At 39.9% G+C, this 24,702-nt stretch overlaps 1 protein-coding gene across 1 annotated transcript in view; it reads right to left on the bottom strand.

Annotated features, from left to right (window-relative positions):
• The window catches only part of pik3cd (phosphatidylinositol-4,5-bisphosphate 3-kinase, catalytic subunit delta), a 28,939-nt gene extending 4,889 nt beyond the window's left edge, over positions 1-24,050 (bottom strand). Inside the window, exons 1-19 of the mRNA XM_034209173.1 lie at positions 23,809-24,050; positions 22,532-22,706; positions 21,001-21,229; positions 19,772-20,004; positions 19,428-19,604; positions 18,418-18,570; positions 17,757-17,846; positions 16,560-16,781; positions 14,048-14,144; positions 12,498-12,628; positions 12,357-12,407; positions 12,086-12,253; positions 11,621-11,742; positions 3,083-3,226; positions 2,900-2,999; positions 2,642-2,808; positions 1,846-1,952; positions 1,276-1,354; positions 1,006-1,176 (exon numbers count right to left, since the gene is read on the bottom strand). Of these exons, the coding sequence (XP_034065064.1) occupies positions 1,006-1,176; positions 1,276-1,354; positions 1,846-1,952; positions 2,642-2,808; positions 2,900-2,999; positions 3,083-3,226; positions 11,621-11,742; positions 12,086-12,253; positions 12,357-12,407; positions 12,498-12,628; positions 14,048-14,144; positions 16,560-16,781; positions 17,757-17,846; positions 18,418-18,570; positions 19,428-19,604; positions 19,772-20,004; positions 21,001-21,229; positions 22,532-22,672 (2,582 nt within the window). The 5' untranslated portion in view covers positions 22,673-22,706; positions 23,809-24,050. The remainder of the gene's footprint in view (positions 1-1,005; positions 1,177-1,275; positions 1,355-1,845; positions 1,953-2,641; positions 2,809-2,899; positions 3,000-3,082; positions 3,227-11,620; positions 11,743-12,085; positions 12,254-12,356; positions 12,408-12,497; positions 12,629-14,047; positions 14,145-16,559; positions 16,782-17,756; positions 17,847-18,417; positions 18,571-19,427; positions 19,605-19,771; positions 20,005-21,000; positions 21,230-22,531; positions 22,707-23,808) is intronic.
• Between the last annotated feature and the right edge of the window lie 652 nt (positions 24,051-24,702).

Raw genomic sequence — 24,702 nt, 5'->3', positions numbered from 1 at the left:
AACTTTTGGTCATTCATTATCGGTTTACATACCAGCCGGATTTGTATTTCCTGTTATGTACTTGCATCTGCTGCTATACTGTTTGTAACTATAAAAAAATGGTAAAGTATAACCAACAATAATAAAAATATCTGTTTAAAACAAAGCCAGCGGCTGTGACACATTTCACACATCATTGCGTGTCAATTCCCTTTAGTATTAAAAATATTTAAGGTGTTATTGTTGTGAACCCTTTTGCTATGTTTGTCACAATGCGCTCGGACGCATTCGTGTTGTAGATTTTTACGAGAATCCAATGGACCTATTCTAAGTTTAAGGGGGTTGCTTGTTATTTTTTGATTGTGTTATCATCGTTATTTTTACCTATATGACTTTCAAATTAATCAATTAAACAAAAAAAAAGTATAAAATAAGCACAACATTTGTTTTTGTTGTACACACTTCATACAGACAAAACATGACTAAAACTAGTATCGAATATAATTCGGCAACAGCTCTGGATAAAATCTGTGGCTCTTAGCAGCGTTTTATGTTGATATAATGGACCCAACGCTGAGTTCCTGGAGTTTAACCGGGTCATCACTTCTAGAGACATTAATACAATATCTTCATTGTATAAGATGATACGGAGCCCTAAAGGGACATGAAAGTCTGGATAACGGGTTAGTTTCTCGTGGCCGAAATGTCCTTAAAATTAAGTCTGAGTTCGAAATATATCTCAAATAATGTATGCACTGTCATTTCCCCACATAAACATAACAGTCTGCAATGAAATTGTTGTCTCCTGTGTGCTCCACTTCCTCCTTGGCGCACCGGTAACTTTCTCAAAAAAAAAAAAAAGAAAAGCCGGGATAGTTTCTCGTGAGCACGAGAAACTAACCCGTTATCCCGACTTTTCTTTTTCTCTCTTTTTTTTCTTCTTTTCATGTCCCTTAGGGGCTCCATAAAATGACATTATATGACTTCAAATAAAACCATTATGTAAAAGTTGCCCATCATACTCACTCAGGATTCTTAGATTTGAGCCAGTTGAGAAGGGCATCCTTGTTGAAGGCAGCGGTTAATAAGGCACTGTTGCTGCTGTTACGCTGGATGTTGGCGATGGTGTCGGAGTTCTTCACAACTTCAATGAGCCCCATCTTGTTCCCAGTGGACAAGCAGCCATATGGGATCATCCTGTAAATGTATGGTGAAAGTAACATTATTAGGTTGGTCTAGAAGACTTCCTTGTGCAAAATAATCAACAGCTGCTGCAGAGAGCTGCTCCCACGTTACCTGAGATCCAGGCCTTCTTTCTTCCATAAATTCTCCATGAGCTGGATCATCTGGAGGGTCAACATGTCTTGGCGAAGATCTAGGAGAAAAGTAGAAAAAAGTATATATTTATAGAAAAAATATATATCTTGATTTTATTGTCAACATTTCCTTTTGTTAGATTTGTATTCAAATAAAAAAGCATTAAGATAATGTAAATATGTAATGAGAAACATTTTTTAAAACGGTGTTCATGGCAGCATTTACTTCATGATTCATCAAGCCAAGGACTCTGACTCTTCTGACAAGATTAATCAAACTTAAATGTCATGCTAACTTTACACTGGTATTTTTTGTCTTTTCCAAACCGGCTGGGTATGTTTATCTTTAGGCAAGGCAAGTTATTTATTTAGCACCTTTCAACACAAGTCAATTCATAGTGGATGTCACAGGCTATTTTAATGTGTAACCTTGCAATTTTTGTGCTAAACTTTAGTCAACTTTAGCTTAAATCTTGACACTATGTAGCTACTCTATGCTAAAGTGTGCTGAATGTGTGTGGCCATGTCTTCAGATGTTCTTGTTTCTCACCATCTCCGCTCTTGAAGATGATGCCAACCATGTCTTCTTGAACCTTGGGGTTATACATCAGCCAGATCGGCTTCATCTTGGAGTCCATAAACCTGCACCTGTCTGCACTGCAACCACAAACAAACATGTTATCACTATAACAGCGACAGGACCAAGACTGCAGACAAGTGTATTGTAAAGTTTAGAAAATTCCTGTTTCACAAAATACATTGCAGTTTTTAACCCTGGTTACATTTTTACTTGGCGTTGTTAATGATTTAGGCCTATCTTCTTTTTGTCGCTGCTTTTAATTGAACTATTCATATCTTAGACTGCACTGTAACTTTGATCCATGTATTTTTTCTTTTAATGTTTATTTTATTAGCTTTTCTTTTTAATGACTGATTTTAAATGCCATTTTCTTAATGTCTTTCATTTTTTGTAAAGCACTTTGAATTGCCTTGTGTTGAAAAGTGCTATATAAATAAACTTGCCTTGCCTTACCTAAGAAATTGTAAAATTCGGTCAAGGACAATCAAGTAAGAGCCAATATTGTATTTCTTTAAAAATAAGGGGATAAAGATGGTTTGGGAAAGAGTAAAAATACTTAATAATTTCAGCTGTGAGAAAAAACTGTAAGATGGCATTAAGTGCAATTCTAAATCAAACAAAGTCTACTGGTTTTGTGATGATTATGGGTTAATTGTTCTACTGTATACTGTATGCTAAGTAAATGTCATATTTCGTAATTCAGTAAACATAGAGAGTGACCAAAGCTAACCCTGAATACCCAACCGTTTGTGTGCATGTCACTAACCAGATGTCAGCGAGGATGACGCTGGGGTTGAGCGGGGACAGCAGGTCTGACAGAGCCTCCATGTACGACTCCTGTCTGATACACAGCTTCAGGTCATCCGCTGTCATCTTCTGGGAGCCCGACTTCACAAAGTCACTCAGGGCCTTCATTTTGCCCAGGGCCTCGATCTATGTGGGAGAGATAAGACTGAGATTTAGTACAAAACAATATCATAGTTTCTGGGCTTGACGTCAGCTTGTTTTAGTGTGATGGGATTACCTGTTTGGATAAAAGCTTGATGTGGTGGATGTTTCCTCTGCAGTATGCTTCCAGAATCAGACCAAAACGTAAACTCACAGACGTCACATGAATCTCTGACCTACAGTAAACACAAATTCTCTTGTCAAACAAAAGGGTGCAGATGCCATCAATTTTGTGTTTTTCTGCTGGATAGCATCTCACCTGAGATGCCAAAACAGGAAGTGTCCTATCCTCCAGTTGGACAAAGCCCTTTCCAGCAGGAAAGTGGTGAGGTCACAGTCTAAGTAGGACTCGTACTTCAGGACCTGGACCAGCTGGATTAGGTACTGCAGCAGTTCAGCATCACTGTGGGGAGGAAGTTTAAAGTCAAAATGTGTGATGCTATATAGATATGAGCAAAAACATGCACATAAATATAAAAGGTACAGCATGTATCTATCAGACCCTCCAGAAAAACGCGATTATGCGATCGCATAATTTACCGCATAATCAGCAAAATGAAAAAATCGAATCCATCTCATTTACCGACGGACATTTCTGCTAAAGACCGGGCAAAGCAGTACCCCGATGTCTTGCACGAAAGTGGGGGGAAACTATTCTGCACCCCGTGCAACTGTGTGTTGGAGCATAAGAGAAAATCGACGGTGACGACCATAGCCGCGGGAAGTCATTTTGCTCAGGGGGTGCTGCCAAAAGTGCGGAGGGAGCGGCTTAAAAAAAAAAAAAAGGCGGTGCGGAGCCGGGCCCGGCTGTCAGCGATACGAGCCGCATACATTGTTTGTTAAAGGCGAGACACGGCAGGCAAAAACATCGTTTTTCATGCACTGGTCAATTTTGAGATGTTGTACTATTTTGATTCCATAACATGTTTTCTTTCAGGCTTTTGGAAGGAAAACGTACAAAATACACATTTAAGTGTTAATTTTACTATAGTTGGTCTATTTGCGTCTGTATATTTCTCCTAAATTCACCAAAAGTTAGCATTCTAACCAGGGTTCGAGTTATAAACTGAGCTCTATGGGGGTCTTTAAAACTAACGCATGCCTGCGCCTGCACGCGCGCACGTGCACAGGCATAGATTGCGCAATAATGTATTGCGCACCTTGGCGGTGCAGACTCCAACTGATGGTATATATTGCACACCCTTGAGAGTATACAATTAGTGTCTGATGTGTTAGGGCTTCAAAGATAATTACAAAATCACAAAAACTCAGGAACTCTGTACTTGTGGAGCGTCACAAACAGCGCCTCCGTTTATTAGGTTTTACTCTCTCTCCACAACTTCAGGACAGACTGCGCATGCTCAAACACATGAACTCGTACACAATCAATAACAACGTAAGAGCTATACAAATTAAAGAAAATACAAAAATTAGCTCTCACAGATAAAACGAGAGAGAGACTGACTTCACTTTACGTGGTCCAACAAACACACACGCACACACAGACACACACGCACCTTTACGCAGATAAAATAGCCCAAAGTGGTCTGTTTTCAGCAGGCTGTGGTCGCGGTCCTGGAACCCATGATGTGGAAGTCCGATGTCCTTTATTTATCCACGATTGGATGAATGGTAAAGGGTCAAATGTGTTGATAAGAGGCCCATTTAAGTCCACAAACAACAATGCGTTGAGGCTTCTGGCTCGCAGCCGGTTCCTGGTCTTGCAGTCGGTGTCATTGCATGCCGAAAAGCCCCTCTCGCACTCTGCAGATGTCGGAAGAACAGTGTTGCTCGCCACTATCATTCTTTTCAAGGTTTTACCCTGATGTTCCTTGCCTTGTTGTTGTAGTTTCCAGTCTCTGAACTCACTGACAGCTTCAGTTGCAGACTCTCCGAGAAGTTTAGCAAACTTCCCCACCTCCCTTTCTCCAAACAGAACAAGCTCTGTCCTCTCTTTTGGCCAGAAGTGCTGATCCAGAGGCTTCAACAGGGGTAGACATTAAGGGTAAAATGCCACTGGCCCTCCGGGCCGGTGGACTTGTATTATCACTGGCCCCACCATTGTAACCACTGGCCCGGAGCATGCGTCCACCAAAAAAAAAAATCGACTAATAATGAAGAAAATTAACACATTGTTGCAATAGTAATTTATGCTACATTACTACTTGTACTACAACATTTGAATCATCAGTTCTTCCTCATTTTCCTCAATTGTTCATATATGGTTTATTAAAATAAAGATATTGTGGTCATTGTTAAAACATTTCTGCTATTATTATGAGTATTATTATTTGTATAATGCACTTTCTGCCTTCCTGTAATTAGGAGTTAGACATGTAATGGCTATAGATTAGATTAGAACCTTCATTATCCTAAACTGCTGGGACATTTCGCCAATACCTTTATATTTTCTACTCTTCACTTACTTGTCAGCATAGGTCGGCATTGATGTACAGAGCCGACAGAAGACTTTGTTTATATTGGCATCATATTGAGAGGTGCAGCCAGTGACGCATCCTAAAACCAGGAAGTAAGCTGCTGGTTCCCTCGACAAAAAGCAATGGGATTTCTCCACAGGGTTTTGGAAAATAGCTGGAAATAAGGTCTGTGGAAAACTAACCTGATAAATGGGTCATTCTACAGAAAAGGTGGAATCTGGGTGATACAAATCTGCTGAAATATATTCCTTCTAAAACCTGTTAAATATCAATAACTAACTCTTATCTTGATGAATCCACAACAAGTAGAGCTTAAAGTATTTTAATTTTTTTAATATTTTGTATACTTTATACAAAGCTTATTTGTATAGGAATGTCACTGGTGTTACGTGTTACCAGGAAGAAGAGTAACACCAGTGACGCTAACACCAGTGACAATTTGGAGAAAACACTACCATTTTAACAAAATGGCTGCCCTGTGTCAGACCAAATATGGCTTCAGTCAATATCAAAATCGTTTAACTCTTCAATACAATACATTTTCCCATTCAAATGTTCACCCCTAGGGCTATGCAATGAGTAACACTAATGACAGACTTGAAAGACGCATGTAAAATTTGAAGATAAAAATTACACCTTTAACAAACAAAGTAAGAAGTATCTGACTTTCCTTATGTCTTTGTCCACTGCACTGTCTCAAATGATCTCTTGTTACAGGAGGCACTTCAGAGACAGTACATTATTTCAAAAATAAAAGCGTTTTGTGTAGCAAAAACAATCTTTTAAATTAAAACTATAGGCTCCACTTCCAAGGCAGTTCCTTGAACTTGGCATTTTAAATAAATTGCAATTTACGTATAAAACCATTTTTTATTTAGTACCATTGCAAAGACAATCTCTATTTATTCAACATAATGAATGTGAGTATTAGGTCAACGTCATGTATTTTGGTGTCTGCAAAAGTAAGTGACAGCACTTCCACCTTTTCTGTAGAATGACCCAAATGCACGTTTTGTTCAGCCGGATAATCTCCACATGTCTACCCTACTTTTATAATTTTCGAATCATAAATCTAATCGATAGATTATAAAAGGGTTTTAGGATGCGTCACTGCACCACTCTATAGAAGCCAACTCCATCGATCAAGCTGGCTGAAACTTTCTCTCCCTCTTCTTCTCATGCTCCCTGTCACTCTCCTTTAACTCCTCCGGTGACTTTCTTTTATTTGAAGATTGTTTTTTGCACGGCGCTTGGCCGGTTACCGCTGGTATTAAAAACATTTTGACGAATGGTTAGGTGGTTAGGTGGCGCGATAGTCTGTAGTGAAGGAGCGCGCTCCCGCTCACGGGAGCCTGCTCGCGCTCCCGCTCACGGGAGCCTGCTCGCGCTGAGCTCCTCAGCAAACAGCTGTTTGCTTTTCCTCCAACAACGACAACCGACTCACGGAACGCTATGTTGTAGCGTTGATAAACGAAACAATTTAACTAAATTGCTAGTCAAAATACCACAGGATTTTTTTTTTTAAACCAATATTTTTAGTGGCCCGAGCGGGCAAGTGGAAAGTACGTTATGCTGGCCCGGGGTGTCTAAATAGTGCTTCCGGGCCAGCGGGCCATTTATAATGTCGAGCCCTGCTTCAACATAGTTACCAGCTCACTATCGGGGAGACGCCTGGTGAGATTATCAAGGATTGACTGGTAAAATTGGGACTTCTTTACTTTAGGTTGAGTTTCTCTAATATCAACCCCTTTGAACTGGCCGCTTGTTATGCCCGCTTTGACTTTTAGTTCAGTTTTCCCATCGTTGTCCTTCATGGCAGAGAGCACCTCGATCGTCTGATCTATGTAGCGGCTTGCATCAACCAGGGACGTGTCGCGTTTCTGTAGTTTCAGGGAGAGACTTTGTAGTTCACGTAACACGTCTTTCATTGTCGCTAAATCAGTGAGGAATCCAGTGGATGTCAGATGCTTTAGTAAACCAGTGTACTTGGCTTTCTCTGCACCGGAACGTGAGCCATCTTCACTAGCAGATTTAAAGTGATGTGCTAACACTGGGAAGTCCTTCAGTACAGCTTTGACAGTGTTGTAACTGCTGGAAACCCATCTAATTGTAAAGACTTGTCCGATTTTCAGAATCTGCATGTTCAGTTCCGCAGCCGCTTCCTCTAACTCCCTGGGGCTTTTCGTGGACTGGTGGTAAAGAGAATAGAGTTTAGCGAGGACAAACTCTAAATGATTACAGCCTGCCACAGCCTTCAATGAATCATTCACCGCTAATTCCAAACGATGAGCTAGACAATGAACTGCCTGAAGACGAGGGAAATCCTTTTTCAGCCTGGCTATGAGTCCAGTCTGTCTCCCGGTTAGCACGGCAGCACCGTCTGTGGCTATGCTAATTAGGTTTTTACGAAGAAACTTTTCATCCATTCCCCCCGCCTGGAGGCTGTTTTTCAGTGCGCCACACAGCGACTCTGCATCAGTGCCCTGGTCCAGTTCAACAATGTCAAAATACACATTGTCCATATCTCCATTCCCAGTGACATCGCACCTGACATAAATAATCAGGTATGCGCGTCCATGAATTGTGCTTTCGTCTAGCGTTAGACTAATACGGGAATCAAGTGATTTGATATTAGAAATACATTTCTTTTTCATCTCTTGTGCAATGTGCTCCACAATCTGGGCACATGAATGATCGGATCTGTGAGCAGGGCCGACTGTCGCACCATTCATCTCATTAAGTTGCATAATGGGTTTCAATTTTGTATAAGGCATTCTTTCTTTAGCGACAGTATAGGCTGCCCTGAACGAACTAGCTGTCTCATTAAACAGGCTGGAGCTGAGTTCTGCAACTTTCTTCGGAAGCACTTGTTTTAGTTTGAGCTCCGCTATTTCAACAGCTCGTTTATGAGCAATAGAGTCGCGGTGTATGTAAAACAAATTCCCCAACTGCTTCTGCACAGGGCTACTCACAGTCCCATTGATCCAGGCATCCGCCAAATGCGTTCCATATTTTTTCTCCGAAAGTAAGAGAGTCTTGGCTTCCTTACAGACGAGGCATCCAAGACCACCCTCCTTTGAAAACAGCCAGGGGTTTCTTTCTTTCCAGGATCTCCACTGATTGTGTCCCCAGTTAAGTGGCAGTCCTTCTGTAGCAGTACCTCCTGCCTCCTCATGCCGCTCCGCTTCGGAACTTTCTTCGTGTGTGCAGGTGGTCCCACATTCAACAGCATCAGGTCCGCTAGCAAAGACAGCATCCTCCGTAGCTGCAAGGTTAGTGCTAGCTGTCACGCTAGCAGGTGCATTTTGGTTGTCAAAAGCTGTTTTTTGTTTCTTTGTGAGAAAACCAAAACTAGCCAGGCTTGTAGACCCCGTCGGCAGCAGTGGCCTTTTTTTGGGCGGCATAGTACTCGTCTGCTAGCCTACGGTACTCGTAGTATGTGTGTATCTTGTAAATATATTTGAATGTATGTTGATATAACGGTTCATTCTTCGGGCGCGCGCAGCACGTTCACAGCCTCACAGGCATAGATTGCGCAATATTTTATTGCGCACCTTAGAGGTGAAGTGCAGGCATATTGTCATTCAAGAGAGAATACGATGCGTAGTTCTTTTGGAAAACATTGTTTTGTTTGCCTATTTACCTCGTTAACGTAAATAATACTCATTACATTGAAAAATGCATTATTTGTGATCAAAATAATGGTTGTTGGTAATGTATATTAGCGACCCCCACAGATGTTTGATTTCATTGGGTCCGTGGGAGCTCAGGCACCTCCTTATGGGAGCTCAGCTCCCATTGGCTCCCACGTAACTCGAACCCTGATTCTAACGTAACATAAAGTACCGCGACCGCTGTTTGCACCATGTCATCGTTGGAAAGCTGAGTCTCTCCTGCACAATCTCATCAGATCCAAATATGGTCATTTCCTTTGTATCAGCAACCAATCGTGAAAGTACAAAAGGGTCTTAAACCAAGAAACGAAATCTCATTGGCTGGTGTCAACTTCTGACAACGTGATTCGTTCAGATGCATCACGTGATGTGCTTCCAATCACTTCCTGGTTAGCTTTCCGCTAGAAATGTAAATCTCAAAATGGCAAAGGAACGGCGAAAAAAACGTTCACAGAGAAGACAACAACAATTGTCACTTGCACGAAGCAAGGTTATACAAAACACAAATGACCCCGAACATGAAATACCTTCACGGAGTGCGTCGATGCGCAAGCTGTCGTCAAAAGAACAGGAGGGTTTAGCTAGCGCCTCACTGCAATCTTTAAAGGTCCTTTTCTCAAAATGAGTTTTTTCTCCTACTCTGAGTTCGAAATGTCCACTTCAGTTGCACGTACATACACCAAACCTTCCAAACCAAATATTCCTATCAATATTATGAAGGCTTTTACAGAAGGGTTTGTTCATAGATCATTCATAGCCTGAATTATATAAGATGTTATACCTAGAAACATGGCGAAAATTGATATTTTAGGGCTGTTGACAGTATTTTCTGATTTATGGAGTGATACAAAGAGATATCCAAAATCCCTTCTGTGAAAGCCTTAGATGCTAATATGACTACAAAATGAAACGATAATTTTGAACCTGGCTTTATCCAAAGTTCAGATTTCGGTTCCTGAAATGTGTTAAAATATGCGCAAATTTAATGAGATAATGGCTCATTTGCATATTCAGAAAACTTGTAATATAAGAAACAATTGCCTTATTGTAGGTAATTAACTGGAGAAATTACCCTATTCACCTGGGGTGTCTCGCCTTAACTTTAATAAACCATTATAGACCTTAGCAACAGCTGCACATGCCCACATTCTAACTATGGGTCTTACAAACCTACATAACATTACAAATAGTCAGAAAATATTATTTACAATATTAATAAAACTATGAATTCAATTTTAACTGATTGACAAGGCAAAACACTGCACAGCGGCAGCAGCATTAAAGGAAAAATATCGTCTTACCTTGTGTTGGGGCTTCACAAAACTCCAAATGTAGCCTGGGGTGGCACTAATGAAGACCCTCATTAGAGCAGATACATCCACATTGTCCAAAATGTTACTATGGACATGCATTAAAGTCAGATGTGTCAGTCTCTTCTGTGTCATATTACTCTAGTTGTAGAGGTGGTGGGCTGAGGAGTAGCTGGTGGTCCACTCTTTTTATTGGGTTGTTTGTTGGAGAAAAAAATCCAAAATCCTTTTTGCGCCATTCTATAAAGTTGTCACTCTGCAGTGTGTGTGTCGCGTCAATTACGTCACTCTCCCACGACCTATGACCTAGATGACTCGGATTTTATTTATTTGGAAAATAAATTCAAGCCACCTGATATATGCTACTGTATACAGCTAATTTTATTTTAAGTAAATCATAACTATTTTATGTAGTTTAATCATTTTTATTTAGGTGGTCACTCAAATGTACACCACTCGTCAACAGGGGGTGCTGCAGCACCCCCAGCACCCCTACTTCCCGCGGCTATGGTGACGACCCACTTTGATTCATTCAAACATTCGAACATTCGAAAATGCTTTCTGCTGCTGCGGACAAGAAAGCCAAACAACTCACGTTCACCGAGGCATCAACCTCCAAAACCCTTTCGAGGGCTACAAGAAACGAGGTGAGAAGCCTACAAGATTGAAGCTGGTCAGATAACGAACGAGTAAATGAAAACAGAATGAGGCGGAGAAGTGTGTGTGTGTGTGTGTGTGTGTGTGAGAGAGTGTGATTAAAATAGCCCAATTGCTTTTACAATAAATAAACATTGAATGTGTTTAATTGAATAGTAAAGGGGTTTAACGGTAATGGCAGGTTGTGTGTGAGAGAGAATAAATAAGACAGCCCAATATTTAAAAATATATATTTAGCATATTTCGCAACTTCCCGCAATTTCACCGCATAAAATCCACATAAAAACCCCGCATGTTTAATCGCATAATCAAGGATTTTTGCCCGCGTTTTTCTGGAGAATCTATTGCAGATTTCTGCATGGTGTATCTTTGTCACACCTGCCAAACAAAGAAATGTTGAAACTGTAGCAATTAACTCTCCCGGCTCCCTTAGAGTCAAGTTTCCAGCAAAAAAAAAACATGATTTATGTACCTCGTGTTTTGCCTAAATGTTGTTGATTATAAAATATCTGGTATTGCATCATTGCTGCAGATGCTAAGGTTAAAAATGAGATCAAATCTGTCTACTGATATCAGTTTTAGACACTACAAAGGCAAACATATGAGGACCCTGATCATACAGTGAGTAGAGTAAAATATTAGGGTTGAAAAATCTAGAAGATTGCAAGCACCTGGTCTACAGGCTTACGGCATTCGGGATAAATGCATGTATGTGTACCTGAGCTTCCTGAGGCATCTGATGGTGAAAGACCGCACGGCTGGGTCGGGAAAACTGTAGTCCAACAGCTCCAGGGCATGGATGGCAGGGAGGTCCCGCCAGTTACTCAGTAAACTCACCATCTGAAGAGAATACAATTTACACTTTTTACTATAATGAGAACAATTAACACCAAATAAGCACAACTGACTTTGGTAATCGCCTGATTTTACTCTAGCAACAGCTTGAGGATTATATTTTTAGTTTGGAAAGAAAGTACTCAATCATCAAGTCAGTCAGTTGTATTTAGAGTAATGAATAGTATACAGTATCTGCTAAACATTAAGAAATGAGGCATCGTCTACAGCCCTATTGATTGGAAAGTCCAGTCTGACAGTGGTTTCTCAGGACTAGACCTTTACAAGAAAACATGTGATACACTAAATACATTATAGTAAGGAATATATATAAAATCTCCATTAATACCTGAACTACGTCCTCGCGTCGGTTCCACTTGGTGATGAGGAGCAGCTTGGACAGACTTTCATGATAACGGTCACGGACTTCTGTGCGGAGCTTCCACAGAAGGTCCTTCTCATCCTCAAAGAACTCTGTGTAGTTTTTGTTGTCCATGATTACTTTTAGTTTTATGAGCTGCAGAGAGCAAAATGCCACAAAGACGTAGAAATATGTGGTTAGCAGGTAACAGCCTTTAACTGAGTGAGAATAGTGAAATGTGAGGTGTTGAAAGTCCTACCTCTTCTTTTGTTGCATTGGCTGCTTCATCATTCTTCTCCATGTCACCCACCTGACAACAGATGAGAATGTTTTGGACTCACTGTGCTACAGATAAGACATTTCCGTATGCAAACAAATAAATCCTTATGAGAAAAAGTACCTTGTCCAGTGGAGGGTAATAGAGAGGATGTGGCCGGATGTTTGGGAAGCGGATGAGAAGCCCGGCAGCACTGTCTACATTTGGGTTCTTCTCCACCGTTCCCATTGGGTTGAACAGGTCGGTTTTGTCATCTGTGATAAAACATTTATTTATTAAAGTTGCCGTTTGGTAAGGCAAGGCAAGGCAAGGCAAGGCAAGGCAAGTTTATTTATATAGCACTTTTCAACACAAGGCAATTCAAAGTGCTTTACAAAAAATGAAAGACATTAAGAAAATGGCATTTAAAATCAGTCATTAAAAAGAAAAGCTAATAAAATAAACATTAAAAGAAAAAATACATGGATAAAAGTTACAGTGCAGTCTAAGATATGAATAGTTTAATTAAACATTAAAAGAAAAAGTACATGGATCAAAGTTACAGTGCAGTCTAAGATATGAATAGTTCAATTAAAAGCAGCGACAAAAAGAAAAGTCTTCAGTCTGGATTTAAAAGTAGTCAGAGTTGCAGCGGACCTGCAGGTTTCTGGAAGTTTGTTCCAGATATTTGGAGCATAATAACTGAACGCTGCTTTACCATGTTTAGTTCTGACTCTGGGGACAGAAAGCTGACCAGTCCCTGAAGACCTGAGAGATCTGGATGGTTCATAATTTAGCAGGAGGTCAGAAATGTATTTTGGGCCTAAACCATTCAGTGCTTTATAAACCAGCAGCAGTATTTTGAAATCTATTCTTTGACACACAGGAAGCCAGTGTAAAGACTTCAGAACAGGAGTGATGTGATCCACTTTCTTAGTGTCAGTGAGGACTCCAGCAGCGGCGTTCTGAATCAGCTGCAGCTTTCTAATAGATTTTTTAGTGAGACCTGTGAAGACACCATTGCAGTAGTCGAGTCTACTGAAGATAAAAGCATGGACAAGTTTTTCCAAATCCTGCTGTGACATTAGTCTTTTAATCCTAGATATATTCTTTAGGTGATAGCAGGCTGATTTAGTAACTGTTTTAATGTGACTGTTGAAACTCAGGTCAGAGTCCATGACTACACCTAGATTTCTGGCTTTATCTGTTGTTTTGAACATTGCAGACTGAAGCTCAGTGCTAACTTTTATACGTTCTGACTTGGCTCCAAAAACCATTACCTCAGTTTTATCTTTGTTTAATTGGAGAAAGTTCTGACACATCCAGTCATTGGTAGATGAGTTAATAATTTTTCTTGTAATCTATTCTACTAACTACTGGCTACATTTTCATATTCATATCACTCCAATATCTCAAAAATCAACATTGGGTTTTGCTTTTCTAACAGCAGAGAAACATAAAATCATTTTAGCGAATACAAATATATCCATAATTTAGGTTGAAGTTACCAACTCTGATTACTATATCTTTAAAAGGCTATTTTGTGCGAACACGTTAGGTGTTAATGTGTGGGGTTGTGATTGCGCCACATGTCATTTTCACTGTGGGGCTGCCAGGCACTGAGGAGAAAGCTGCCGACATGTGAGTTGTTTTTAAAAAGGAGGAAATGCAGAAAAGGGAAGGCCTGCGAGTACCAGGAACAGACGGCCATGTGGACAGGAGGAACTCCCCAGTCTTCAGCTGGTCCTTGTAGTCGAACACCATGGTGTTCACCCAGGCTATCGGACAATCCTGAAGAGAGGGACAAGGAGGACATGGTTTGTTGTTTGGCTTTGAAGACCATCTGCAGGCAGTAAAATCATGCAAAAAGCAGGAGAGAGATAAAGAGAGAGTACGCTAATTTTTATTTAAAGTGTCAATACAAATAGAGGATCAGATTTACGAATGTAGATTTTTTGTTTTATCAATACATTTTTTGTGAATAATATAACTTTTATTTTATTTTATTTCTATTCCACACACTACCTTCTCATTTTGCTGTAACTCCATCATATACAATGTTGTTGTTTGTTTTAATCTGTAAAGCCCACTGAGACAAACATGTTTTATGATATTGGGCGATACAAATAAAGTTGGATTTGAATAGATTATGTCATCGTTTGTAATAATTTGCCTCCACATCTAAATTAACATCCATCTGCTTTTTTGAAAGCAGAAAGTAGGCGAACATTTTTCTATCTAAAAATATATATTTATGATTTTTTAAAGGTAAATTACTTTCATCAATTAATCTAAAATGTATTGAATTATTTTGTTATCTTCCTAGTATAACATTTCCTTTTGCTATTTTGTATTAAAATCAAAAAGCATTAAGATTACGTAAATATTTAATGAGAAAACATTTTTAAAGGGTGTTCATGGCAGCATTTCATTCACGATTCATCAAGCCAAGGACTTTGACGATTCTGGTTCAAAACTAATTACATAGTAATAATATTAGATATAGTAAAAATAGGACCTAGGCAGTGACTACTAAAAATATAACATGACTAAGATATTTGTTTAAAACACACACACATTTAGACTGAGTGCACCAGGCTGAAAAAGAGACTATGCACACTAAACCAATAACAGCTAAAATAGCTCAACTGCTGTCTGTCTGCAGGACTTCTCTTACGGGCAAAAGAAGAGAGAAGTGGCTCAGAAAGCAGAAGTGGCCTTGATGCACATAAACACACCTGGGCACTATGTTGGGCGGACTTCAGAAACATGTTACCCACAATGCTTCAAAACAATAGGCCAGACCACAGTTGCAGAAAAAAAAGGGGATTTTGCTGTTGTTCACTGTACTTGTCAGTGTACAGTGAGCAGTGTGTGAAGTCTCTTAGAATACTGCTACTGCTGTCATAGTTTTGTGCATGAATGAAGTAAATGACAAGAGGATCGATTACTTTAAAATGTGTGCTTCTGTTGGCATGTTATCTGTGTTACTAATATTGGCACTGGTTACATTTGACAAAAATTATAATAGTTAAACTAAATCGGCCAGTCGTTATTTGTGTCGATGCTTCAGCAAGTTGTTCAGTTTTGTTGTTTCAATTGTCTGTTTGTTTTTTAACGTGATGTCATGGATAGTTGGTCCTGTGTTAATAATAATACATATTTGCACATTTTGTTACGCTCAGGTCTAGGGGAACCTAGGCGCAGCACAAAGTTTCACCCTCCCCCACTTTTCCCACTCCCAAGAACATGGACGCCAAGGCAGAGCATGTCGTTTGGTATATTTAATTACCAAATCAGAATCCAAAAATACTTTCACAAAAACATGCTGAAAGTGTGATTACAAATATAACAAACAGGAGTAACAAAACCACAAAACAAACTAACCTTTAACACAAAAATCTTACCTAACAAATGAGAAAAATAAACGTATAGGCTTCTTACCTACTCTAACGTAAAACAGGGGAAAACGAATAATCCAAAAGAAAAAGGGTTTACACATATAGAGAAGATCAGACACTGCTTCTGCAACGTCAATGTTTATCTGTACTTGTCCTTTGCAAAACAATCTTGATTTTAAATATTAATAGGAATACATTTTTAATGTAATAAGACGGGGACTAATAGAAATTATTCATTAATTATTTAAACTGCCAATTGTTTTCTATTAAATGACACAACATTGTTAAAACATTAAGCTAGAGACGACAGTTAAAAAGCATATTTTGTCCAAGCAACAGGCTTAAATTATAATATATTGAATTAATAGAGCAATTAAAAAAGGAAAGCAGCAAATGTTTGGTATTAGTTGCACAGTTAGTAGACCTTAACTACTCAGTTCAAGCCTTAACCGCGAGCAGAGGAGCTGTTACCACGCGTGGCGACTGATAGGATGATTTTGGAATTCCTTGAAAATGTTTGTCAATTCCTTCCTTCCTTGCAGTGATGTACAGATAAAAGAGCTGAAGCGGATGAAATGTTAACCGCAGCCTTGCCACGGAACACACTTGCACAACCAGACGCAGCAGCACAACACACCCCCGCAGCACAGCACTGACTACACACACTACGCAGCAGAGAGGAAGCAGATCTGTTTGTGCTTGCCAACAACTTCACACCCACGACCACCAGCCCAAAGTACTCGCCTGCTCCATCACAGGTTGTAAACTAAGCAATGAAAACATAATGAGTTTTTGACAAACTCACCGCTTTCTTATTCTTCTTTTTAGTGCCGCGGGGTTTCTTGGCCTTCTCGATGACAGCATAGAGTGCAAAGCACAGGCGGCTCATGCGAGGCAGGTCAGCCACGTTTATGTCAAACTCCAGCTTTTGATTCCACAGCGGCTCAGAGCACACGGACACCTCCATGGTTGTCACCACCTTACAGAGGAATTCGCTGCCATGGAAGAGGCCGGCCTGCACCACAAGCTAGAGGGGAAACACAGACACAAACAGTATGGATGAGATGGACATATCACATGGAGTTTGGATGCTGAAAAGTTTGCGTGAGGGAGATTGTTTTTGGAAGATTTACAGAATTCACGAGATGATTCAGAGTTTCCTGTGTCACGCTATGAGTCAAAGGGTCTACACAATCATAACACCTTTCAATCCTATGCAAAGTCTGTCCAAAATGATAAACAACCACCAAAGTCAAAATTCAATATTGTGGGGCCATTAAGCTTGTGCCTTTTGCCAAATCAAGATAGTCTAAAGCTATACTACCAAATATATGAGTGGTTATTCTCCCTCAGGGCGTGTTTTCTAACCTCTGCCTGCCAAATGCAGACATGACTGATAATTGTGTGACAGGACACATTTGCCATGAGTCATGATGTGCTCTAAGGCAACAGCCCGGAAGTGCACTTACTCTTAATAACCCATCTCAACCGTAACATAGTTAGTTATGAAAATGACTCACAAACAGAGACACGCATTAACAGAGTTCCCCTTTCACTCGTTTTCTTATTTGTCAGGGGGAAAAAGGAAAACTGAGAAAAATGGGATTTCTACATGGACATATACAGGGAAACTACCTTTAATGAACATTTTGAAACACACTAACACTTAGGTCATGGCCAATCTGCAGTAGTAACAAAATGTGTGCAACGCTTTCAAAAAAGAAGTGCATTGAAAGCGAGAGAGGGGTGACAGGCTGCAGTCTCTTTTTCTTAGAATCTAGGCCTCAGAATGAGATGTAAAAGCAGATAGGCCCTCCCCACTTCCTGTTTTGAAGTTTCAACCAACCGCCACGTTGAATTATGGGAAACGTGCGGTCTGGATCATGTGACCCTCTGTCATTTACATGTCAACTTGCTGTTCCTACAACTGAAATTGAGATATTGGTAAACAAGTGAATGCCACATTTCATTGAGCAACAAACCCACGTAAAACCACACCAACCTTCATTCCTTCGTCGGCATTGACTCGGCTGCCCTGCAGCAGGTGAATGTAGAAAGGCTCATTGATGGACCATAGAGAGGAGGTGTTCTGCTGCAGGAAGGAGTCACAAGATAGGGACATTTTATTTGTATCCCCTATTCTTTTCTAAGTCACATAGAGCTTTCGCAGAAGTTTAAAGCCGCAAAGCTCTTGCTACAATTTCCTGTTTGGCAACACGAAAACAAATAACAATGACACTTTGAAGAACAACAATAAGAAAGGGAAACACACTAGAAGAAACTGAAATAATTAATTTAATATTTAACCCAACCTCAATTCATTTTAGACAGGGGCTTAGGAGGAAAAGTCCAAAGGCAAGAGAAGAGGCAATTCCTGGACACTTCTGTTCACTTTCAATAGAAGTATCGGTACCTTAGACATTTATCTGGTAAAGCCATTAAAACTTGAAAACACACAATTCACTCTACAAGTGGAGTTTCAAAGTAGCCAATATGTGCTCTATGTCAAACTACAGTAAGAGGAGTGAAGAGTCAATTATCAACATCGTGTTGCACAGCATGTTTCAAGTAGGCCAAAGTCCACAGTCCTGTCGAGGAACAACTGTGACGAGCGAGGAGAGAAAAAAAGTTGCCGCTGTTAATGAAAGACGTGTAACTCTTACCTTCTTCAGGGGCAGTGGAGGGGGTCTGGACAAGGAGCGGTTTCTGTATATCTGACTGCACAGGCCCTGGTCATTCTGATACCTGCGGATGGTGGAGTGGTGTACCATGGTGACCAGAGGGTTTTGGCCATTTCTTATACAGTGGAAGATGTACTGTAAAAGAGAGAGAGAAGAAGAGGTTGTTTATAGCCACCAGTCAGCTCACCCACAGATATTTCCCAGTGTTCTGATAGCACTGGTTAACTCCTGGAGGCTGTTCATTTGCGGTAGGTTAATGCAACTGAAATCTCATTATGTGTGGATGGATGCAGATCCTTTCTGCAGGGCTGCGAGACAGATATGAGTCACCCCTGCAGGTTGATGGAGATTTTAATTCAACAGCAGAGTCTTGTGCCACCAAAACCTTGACTCAGCTCACTCCTGTTCTGACTATCATTTCAGTTATCATGGACCACCCGCACAGAACTTAGGCAACATGCAGACAAACAACACTGAAAATAAAATCACCTACAACCACTGGGAAACAGCTCTCAGATCAGATTGTTCGCAATCATTATCCACATATGTATTCAAATCCCTTTAAAACAACATCATGCAGATATAGGCAGCCTGAGGGATTTGAAACAAATGCACAGTAAGATTATTCAGTGCTTGTTTGAAAGAATTGTGGAAAACTACATCTGGTCTAATGTTGTCTGGAAGCGTGTGGGACCTTCTGAAAAAAGTGCTGGAAGATTATTTTTTTGGTGTGGTGATACTAGAATATTTGCTTTTTCACACTAAAAACTGTTAGGAATAATCACAAAACCACATATCAGCAACACAACAACATAACTAAGAAGTATCATGTTAGAGAGATTTTTGTGTAGATGGTTTGTGAAAATAGAGGATCAAAATTCAAAACACAAACAATATGATGGAGGAAAATCAGCTACATTCTGACTGATAACCAGAAGAAAAAGCTAAAAAACAGAGCTTTATTTCCACACGCTGTTGCTGCAGTTACTCACTTTGAACTGGCACAATGGATGTTTCCCGTAGATGAACTCCCACCTCCCGTTGACCTGCAAGGTGAAATCCTCCGGCTCTTGTCGCACGGAGCGAAAGACCGTGGCCTTCTTCTTCAGGGCACTCCTTATCAGAGCCACTGGGGGGTCCTGGGGGTCCTGCTGCAGCATGAAGCTTTCCTGTAACAGATACATTTATAAGAAATAAAGGTTCCAGCATTACAGAAAATCGAACTGAATGTAGCCTACATGTTGGTGTTTGTGGCGTGAGAGCGGGCTTTCCAAATGAGCTCACATTTACTTAAAATCCAAACCAATATGACTCACAGAACAGCAGATCTACTCACATCTGAAGCCTCAAACATGACATTGATGAACATCTTCTTGGTGTTTTTTGACTTTACGCTCCCATACTCTGGAGGGGAGACGCACGGCTCCAGGTCACATGGGAAGCTGTACTCCATCCACTGCTGCCATGGCAACATCTGGCGCTCCTGAGCCTTCTCTTCACAAAATGCACGCATCTTCGTCCGAAACTCATTCACCTCGTGGTTCTTCTGGGCTTCAAACTCATGGAGACCTGAAAAAATCATAATGACAGTGTCAGGAAAAAAAATCAGTGAGAGGAACGCTTTGCACGGGTTGAAAGATTTATTTATAAAAGGTTAACTTCTGCAATGTTTCGGTGGTTTATACTCAGTCTAAACAATTTTTCCGGACTGACTGAACAGAAGCTAAGTGAACAAGGCAACAGAGAATATAGTGAAATCTTCCTGCAACTGAAAAAATGAATAAGCATTACTTAGTCTAGATGAGTTTTATTTTAAAGTAAGAAACATTATCTCATAGCTAGTGAGTAATATGTCAACCCTTCAAGAACATTACCATTAGGAATTAAAGAGACAAAAATACCAATACAGTTTTCTAACTCTTCTAACTGCTCCAAATGCAGTTATTCAGTTGTCACTCAGCCAATGGGATCATTTCTGCCTCCAGAGCAGCTTTAACTCAGTCTAGTCCCAGACCTCTGAATCACTGTCACATCTTCATTTCATTCATTTTAAAAGTGCTGCTGTTGCTATGGCTGTTTCCCTGAATGGAAAAACAACCGAGCCAATCACAGTTTTATGTGCAGGGATAAACATTGGGTTCGTCACCTTCCTCTGCTGGAGCCTTAAAAATGGTGGCAGAAAAATTAAAGTGGATGAGATCACAGCTGGTACCGGTTGATAGTCTTAAGATATTCTTAAGACTACATATTTCTTAAATCAATGTGTAAAACCAACACAAACACTACAAAATCTTCCTCGTTACCCAAAACAAGAGAGCTTTCACCCTTGTTTGTGACAGTCAGACTGAATAAAGAAGTAAAACCGCAGTTCAGTCTGAAATAGCCATTTAGTTTCACTTCATTATCTTATTAAATGAAATGATCAATACTAATCTGTTTGCATCCCTGACAGTGATTCAGAGGACTGGAACCAGGCTAGAAAACTCCTGTCTTCTTTTTAATAATGAGAGAACCACTAATATCTCTATAAAGCTGCAGAACTCTATTAGAGAAGGACCTGCTGACCTTTGCCGATCAACCAGCTGATCTGTGTGTTGGTGAGTTTTTCCACCCGGTCGCCCTCCCTCGCCACCAGCCTCAGAACACACATGAAGGGCCGTATGTCGCTTATGCGTCTCCATTCTTCCTCCAGTTCCTCTCTCTCTGCCGTCTGGTTGATGCAGGTGAAGACGTATGCGTCGGGATCACCCAGAGCACTGAAGAGGGCCTCGCTTCTGGCATTTTTCCAAACCATCTGAAACAAGAGACAGCAGCAACACATGAGGTTGAGAGCAGAGCGTTGATGAGCTGAAGTGTACAGGGTGTTTGCTGTGAAGTGTGTGCTTGAGGGGTCTTGTAAAAACAAATCGTATAGAAACAGTTATTTAGAACAAATTGACTGGTATCATTACTTTTTTTAAACTGTCAATAAAGACACGGATAAAGAGTAACAAAGGCCATTTGAACTATGATTTTGCAAAGATATTGATCCTGGGTGTTTTTGAACATTTTCTAAAATTCCATGTGAATTCCCCCAGTTGGTAAGACATTTAATCTTTAATCATCTTAACAGCCTCCAAGATTACCATTACTTCACACAGCTTAATCAAAAAGCCTGAAGTGGCAGAACTGTTGGCATAGAAACTGGCACATTTAGCAGCAGATCTGCTGGAGCCGTGCACACCGAGGAGAGGAAAGCTGTAGCTCCCACTAATAGTTGCATCAAACTTCAAGATGAATGAAAAGCACCAGCAAGCATTGTTCGAATGTTATCATGTTTTAATTAGTTTAATGTCTGAAGGGAATATTAAGTCAACCAATTTGCCTAAAAGCATATTGAGTAAATACTGTAAACAACAACAGCATTTCACAACTGTGGTCACCAGAGCCGCAGTGCTGCAAACAATCAATTGCAATCTATGAGAAACATAGTGCTATCCTCTAACACAGTGCTTCTCAAACTTTTTTCAGTAATGTACCCCCTTTGAAACATTTTCTCAGCCAAGTACCCCCTGACCGATCCAGAACATTTTTGATCGAAAAAGCCTATATAAATAATTACAATATAGTGATGTTCCCTCAGTGTGTGATGTATTAACTCCTTCGTGGTATGCATTACAAGAAACTAAGGATATTTTCACTTTATGCATGAAAAAAAACAACATAACACTTTTATAAAACAGATTTTTCCAAGGAGTTTTTCAATTTAAGTAATATGTTATTGTGAAAAACTATCAAATACAATACACACATTTGACATGTTTATATGAGGACCCCCTTGGTGGTTCTAGGAATGTTTTATATAAAATTGTGTTTTCTATTTAACTTATTCTACTAAGATTATTTTTTTAATTAACCTTTTTTTTTTTTTTTTTTTTAATCTCGCGTACCCCCTGCAGTACCCCAACGTACCCCCAGGGGTCCGCGTACCCCCATTTGAGAATCACTGCTCTAACAGATAAGATATTATGATGATATTATTAACATAGTCTCTGAAGGTTTTTATGATTTCTAAAAGTAGCTATTGATAATTGCATGTGGATGAGAGGGGACATACCTTTTTGAGGGTTTTGATGGTGTCGTTTGGAGACACAGGGAATTTGAGAAAGATCCCAGTCGGCAGCAGGAAGTCCATCACAATCTCCTGGTCCCCCTTCTTCTCCCATTCCTCCTGCATCCCATACTTCCCTGGGGGCATGGTGACGGCCTCTCATTTACCGTCAGCTCCTCTGCTGCTCACCGGAACAAAAGCCAGCCGTCCAAACAGAGGAAACACAGCCAAGGTTAATATGTCCACTATTAACATCAATGTTACTGTGCAGTGTGTGTTCATAAAACCGAGGAGGATTTCTCTTTACAGGGCAATTTAATGGAATCACAATGAATCACATGAATTACTAAATAAATCACACAGTAAACAGTGGCTAGTATTAAACATTTTCCCCTGATCCCTTCCTACATCACCACAATGCAGTTTTAAGCATATATACACAAGTAAAACAATATTTTAAATGTTAAATTAAAGCATTATTGTTTCGAAAAGTGTGTTTTAGAGTGCTGCTTTCAATTGATAATCCACAGTGTAATGCCTTCAGTTAACGTAACCCATTTGTAAAGCTTAACCCTAAGACTGGATGTTCTAGAAGAAAAGTGTGCTCAGGCGAATAAGGTGAAATAAGGTGAAGACTCACTACAGAGAAGCTTTAATCCACTGATTCATAAAAACGAATGCCCTATTAACTTAACAGTTCAGGTATTGTATGGTCATCTTGTTGATGTGGGGGGAAGGACCGTGTCTCTAATGTATTGGTCATGTTTGTACAAATTACGATTCGAAGAATGATAACATCAAGGCAATTGTATGTCCTTTTGGTGTCCAGGAATGATTATATCTGATATACAACAGGTGCAGTTATGTAAGCATCTACTATGTTTTTTTGTGTTGCGTCTGTAAAAAAGCAACATAACAAAAAAAAGAAATGTGACGTCCTGATTCCTGCAAATGTATTCAGCTGACTGTTCAGACTGAAACTATTGTATTACTAATTGTAATTTTCGATAGGTTTCCATAAAGTAATTCTACACTATTGATTTTGGTAAGAGGAAACTAGCTGCATTGTTACTATCTTACTGGCTGATTCACGCATACGTAAAGATGTATTTGAACGAACTTACCTACACTATGCATTTTATCACATTATAAATTAGAAACATATTTGAAATCAGCAACGAGGAAATCTAATAGATGATGCACAAAACAACAGTGAGATTTCGCTGTCAGAGTGAAACTTATGTATGACAGCGAGGCTTGCCAACCTGTTAGCAGATACTTGCCTGTCAGCTCTACACGCTGGTCATCCCTTCATGCTTTAAATCCAGCGAAGATGGACGCTGTCTCTTCACGGTGACATGTCTCTCTACGGATGTATCGGTGAAGTGAGGCGAGGTGCCGCTCAAACGGACCGACACGGCTCCTGAGAAGCGGCGAAGTGTTTCCCTGCGTCGGTCCAGTGCGCTGTCATTCATGCAGTGATGTAGCAGCACCGCCCGCTGCGGCTAGGGACCGTCTGCCAGCACTTCAGGCGCCAAGTGAAAGTACGTTCTCTCTCTTTAACTCTCCCCCCCCCTCCATGTCATGAACAAAAAGGTCAAATATGTCCAAGTTACAGTTTTTCATAATGTGAGAATGAGCTGCTGCAACATGCTATAAAATATATATTGTATTTCTTTAATTTTCTTCAAAAGTCATCAAAGCAAGTAAACGACTCAGCCATTGATATTGTTATGATAGTTTGATTGAATGTTTGGGTTTTAGAACCAAAAAGTACCACAATGTAAATATATACAATCTTGTTGCACTTATAGTCCCTATAGTAGAAGTACAAAAGTATTAGTGACAACATGTACTTTAAGTATTACAAAAAGGATTAAATGCCAAAATATAGGTTTGCTATAATATATTGATGTGTTAGTTCAGTTGCAATTTACTGCTGTATTTAATGGTTTTATTATTTTGAATCTATTTTGTAGATGAATCACAAACAAAAAGCAACTCGTTTTATAAGCTCATCAGATGTTTATCTAAAATATTTATGTGTGTTAAGTATCAAATAGCTATCAAATAAATCAAAAGGAGTAAAAAGTTAATGTATTGCTAAAATGTTTTTTTGAGTAATGCACAGTGTCATCAAATATAAATACGCAAGTCCTTTTACTTGATTAAAAGTT

This window comes from Gymnodraco acuticeps, unplaced genomic scaffold, assembly GCF_902827175.1.
Source record: "Gymnodraco acuticeps unplaced genomic scaffold, fGymAcu1.1, whole genome shotgun sequence".
Classification (NCBI taxonomy): domain Eukaryota; kingdom Metazoa; phylum Chordata; class Actinopteri; order Perciformes; family Bathydraconidae; genus Gymnodraco; species Gymnodraco acuticeps.
This window is presented reverse-complemented; position numbering and strand designations above follow the sequence as displayed.